This window comes from Corvus brachyrhynchos, unplaced genomic scaffold (genome assembly GCF_000691975.1).
Source record: "Corvus brachyrhynchos isolate BGI_N302 unplaced genomic scaffold, ASM69197v1 scaffold193, whole genome shotgun sequence".
Classification (NCBI taxonomy): Eukaryota; Metazoa; Chordata; class Aves; order Passeriformes; family Corvidae; genus Corvus; species Corvus brachyrhynchos.
This window is the reverse complement of record NW_008237087.1, coordinates 250,062-254,404: the sequence shown is the minus strand read 5'-3', so window position 1 is coordinate 254,404 and position 4,343 is coordinate 250,062. Positions and strand designations below refer to the sequence as shown.

General features: G+C 60.2%; 1 protein-coding gene across 1 annotated transcript in view; it reads left to right on the top strand.

The window, feature by feature from the left end:
- Positions 1–4,343, top strand: part of R3HDM2 (R3H domain containing 2) — a 29,171-nt gene that overhangs the window by 20,231 nt on the left and 4,597 nt on the right. Inside the window, 5 exon segments of the mRNA XM_017728671.1 lie at positions 8–52; positions 1,959–2,048; positions 2,634–2,876; positions 3,440–3,566; positions 3,998–4,233. Coding sequence (XP_017584160.1) covers positions 8–52; positions 1,959–2,048; positions 2,634–2,876; positions 3,440–3,566; positions 3,998–4,233 — 741 coding nt within the window.

The following is a 4,343-nucleotide window of genomic DNA, read 5'->3' as shown; positions in this document are numbered from 1 at the left end:
CCTCCCCCCAGGCCAGCAGCAGCCGGCCATGAGCAGCCCCATGATGTCCCAGGTGTGTCCCACAGGGCACAGGGAGCGGGGAGGCCGGGCTGGAGGAATCCCGGGGTGCTCTGGGCTTTGGGGGTCCCCGCGCTCGCTGTCCTGCTGTGCTGATGGCAGAGCAGGAGGAGGTTGGGCTTTGCTGTGTCTGAGTGATTCCGTGGGATATCCCACCTTCCCAGCTCCCTATGGTCTGCTCAGGCCAGCAGCCCCCCTGGAAAAGGGTCTGTAGCCCTTTGGATGCGTGGCAAACTGGAACCAGTTCCACTCAGCACCATCCCGAATGGGTGTTGGATTTGAGCTCCCCAGGGCTGATCTGAAGTCCTGGGGGAAGGCAGGCCTGGAGCAATGCCTGTTGTGTCCTCCAGACCATCCCTCCCTGAGTTAAAGCCAAGGAATGTTCTGTGTCCCACAGCCTGCTGAGCTGTTCCCAGGGCTGGAACCCTCCAGGAAGCACCCATGGGTGACATTCCCATGTCCATGTTCTGCTCCCGAGGCTGTGTCCAACCACAGCCCAGCCCTGCCCTGCTGCAGGGGTGGGGACGGAGTGGGAACCATCCCAATGTGAGGTTTGGGGAGCACATTCATGTGGAGTGGGTGGTGGTGTGGGGGTGTCCACAGCACCTTCCTGTCCCACACGTTGGTGCTGGACCTCAGCCTGCCCAGGAGCTCCACAAGACTCCTCTGGCATCACCTTGGGCTCGTGGTGTCTCCTGCAGCAAAGAGCTGCTGGAGTTACAGCGGAGGGGTGCAAGGTGCAGCAGGGCAGGGAGGTTGCTGGATAACCACGCCAAGGCTCCCTTTCCCATGAAAAGTTGGACCACGTGTTCTCCTGAGGGCCCTTCCAGCTTGGGCTGCTCTGTGATTCTCAGTGTTTTCACTAGACTGGAATGAGAGGAGGGAAGAACCTCCTCGAAAAGCTTTTAGTGCAGGTAACAGGAACAGCTCCTTGCTGGCTGTTCCCAGCTGCAGGAGAGGGGAGAGCCCTGGAGTGGCTCTGGGGTTGTGGATCTGTTTGTGGAGGACTCTGGGGCTCAAGGGATGAGCTGTGTCCCTGGGGTGTCTGTCTGGAGCTGGAAATGCAGAGTCCCTGGGTGGGATCTCGTGCAGGATCACCGGGTTGTGCTGGGGTTTCAGTTTGTATCTTCTACTGTCTCGTCCAAGGGTTTAGGTCCTGGTAAAACTGATTTCAAGGGTTTGACTGTTGGTGAAGGGTCTGGAAATGCACCAGCCCCATGTCCGTGTCCCTTCCATGTCACCAAAGGTCAAATGAAAAGATCAAACCCCCCTGTCCAGCACTGACCATCACAGTGCCCAAAGCAGGGGGTGTGGGGTTTGAGCGAGGGGTTCTCATAAAGCCGGTGCCCCAGGTGACACAGTGGGGGTCCCTGTGGAAGGTGAGTGTGCAGGAATGGCCAAGGAGCACTGCAGGGAATGCTGGAAACGGGAGAGACACGAGGGCTGTGCTGGGAGACGCTGCTCCTGCTGCTGCTGGCCCTGGTGAACTCGTGTCACTCTTCCTGCCAGGCAGGAGCTGCTTTGAGGCAGCTCACTCGTCCCCAGCTCTGCAGAGCCTCCGGCTGGGCCATATCTGATGGGATGGATGCTGCCCTGGAATGGTCTCTGTGCTTCCCAACCCCTGCAACGCCCCTCTGTGTTTGCAGTTGGCTCACTTGACTAACCTTGTTGTTCCTTCTTTTTCTCCTTCCTTTTCCTTCCTTTTCCTTCCTTTTCCTTCCTTTTCCTTCCTTCTCCTTCCTTTTCCTTCCTTCTCCTTCCTTCTCCTTCCTTTTCCTTCCTTTTCCTTCCTTTTCCTTCTTCCCTTTTCCTTCCTTCCTTCCGCCCTCCCTCCCTCCCTCCCTCCCTTCCTTTTTATTCCCCTTTTCCTCTCCCTCCATTCCCTTCTCTGCTGGTCGTAGCCGGTCCCGGCGCTGCAGCCCGTTCCGTACTCTCCAAGCTCCTGCCCCCAAGTCCTCTTGCCAGTCTCTCCACCCCAGCAGTACAACCTGGTACAAACCCCAGTTCCTCTTCTGCACTGTCTGTTGTGCTCTGTGCTGTGTTTGTGTTGTGTGAGCTTGTGCTGATCAGGTACGTCCCGGACACCCACCCCCTGGGGCTGGGATTCACGGAGCTCTGCGCTGCAGCGGGATGCCCGAGGCCACGGGAGCACAGCTGCTGGAGTGGAGCTCTTGGAAAGAGCCTGGGAAGAGCAAATTCCAAGCCCAGAGCTCCCCAGCCATGCCTGTGCTCAGTGCTGGGGTCTGGGGCCGCCCTGTGGGCTCAGCCAAGCCCCTGTGTTGTCTCCACCGGGATCTTTTGGGAATGGTGTGCCCCGTGGGATGTGGCCGCTGGGCTGGAGTCACCCCTGCCTGCGTGGGACCCCGCAGTGTCCCCCGTGTCCGCTGAGCATTTGGCCCCCCCAGTTCGCATGTCCCCCTGTGCTGCTCTGGGGCTGTGGCTCGTGCGTGGGGGCCTTTTTGGGGGAGCTGCTCCCAGAGCAGGGAGAAGGGGTCTGCATTTACCAGCAGAGCTGTGTCCTCCCTGCTGCTGTCCCACGTGCCACCCTTCTCCATCCTTCCCTTATTCCACTCCAGGCCGACGAGCTCAGCAGCCCCTTTGGGCAGATCAGCCTCAGCCGACAGGGCTCGACGGAAGCCCCGGATCCTTCCTCGGCGATGTTCCAGTCATCCCTCATCTCCCAGCACCCTCAGCAGACAGGATTCATCATGGCAACCCCTGGGCAACCCATCCCCACCTCCAGCTACTCCGCCTCGGGGCACACGGCCCCCACTCAGCAGGTGCTGCAGCCCCAGGGCTACATTCAGCCTCCCCAGCAAGTAAGGACACAAGGAGACATCCCCAGAGCTGCCAGGCCAGGGACTGCTGGGGAGTGGGTCCCTCTTTTTCTGCTGCTAGTTGGTGATGGATCCATCCACGGGGGTCCAGGCTCCGGGTCTCGTGCTCCCCTGCTAGGCACAGGATGATCCCCGTGTCCCTCTGAGCCCACGAGGCTCTTACCTGGGACCCCCAGGGCCACTCCTGGCTCTCAGCAGTGGGGGAGGGACAGTGGCCGGACTCAGGGCTGACACCTCTAAGCTCTCTTTGGGGTCCTGCAGGGCTTTGTGACCTCTAGGATTGTCCCCTGAGCTGTGAGGAGAGAGTTGTGCCTACTGTGCTCTTGCACTACTGTGCTGGGAAAGGCTTGGATGAGGAGGCTGGGAGGCGCGGGGCGGGGCTGCGGTTCCCCGAGGAGCCATCAGCTGGCCAGAGCCAAAGCCCTGGGTGGTTCCCTTCGGCAGAAGCCAGGCCAGGTGAGAGAGAAAACTGGTCCTGGGGGACCAGCTTTCTTGGTCCTGCCCCTTGCCATGTCCTCACCATGGTGTTTTCTTGCCCCCAATAGATTCAGGTTTCTTACTACCCCCCCGGGCAGTACCCGAACTCCAGCCAGCAATACCGACCCCTCAGTCACCCAGTGGCCTACAGCTCCCAGCGCCCACAGCAACTCCCCCAGCAGTCCCAGCAGCCAGGTAAGGGGCTGGAAAGCGGGGATGGGGGCAGCTTTCCCTTTCTTGTTGCTTTTGTTGGCTCCAAAGATCTCCCGTGTGCTGTGTGGGGCCAGGTCACTCTTCCCTGTCTCCCACTCTTTGCTGGACCTGCCTCTTGGCTGGGAGGTTGGGATGCCTCCATTTGCAGAGGCTGTTGAGTCCTTCCCCTCCCTCTGCTCTCAGCTCACTGGAGGGGGGATAAGGTGGATTTAAGCCCCACTGAGGGGCTGCCAGGGGGATTTAAAGCCAGGAGCTTCCCTTGGGTGTGTTCACATCTGCTCTAAGGGAAGCCCTTTCCCCACTCTTTAGCAGGAGGTGGGAGCAGAGCAGGAATTGATTCCCTAAATCCTAAATCTGGGGCTGTTTCCTGTGTCCAACTGGGAAGCTGCTCCATCAAAACCTTGTTCTGGCAGGTTTACAGCCAATGATGTCCAACCAGCAGCAAACATACCAAGGTGTGATGGGGGTGCAGCAGGCGCAGCCCCCCGGGCTCCTCAACAGCCAGAGGAACAACATGGGGGGCCAGATGCAGAGCGTGATGGGGGTGCAGCAGGCGCAGCCCCCCGGGCTCCTCAGCAGCCAGAGGAGTGGGATGGGGAGCCAGATGCAAGGTCTGATGGTGCAGTACACGCCGCTGCCTTCGTACCAGGTGGGCATCTGCTGCTGCCCAGCGTGGGGTGCTGGGAGGGGGCCTCGGCTGTGCAGGATGTGCCCCGTTCCTGTGCCTAAGGGATGGAGCCCGAGGTGGGGATCTGCTCA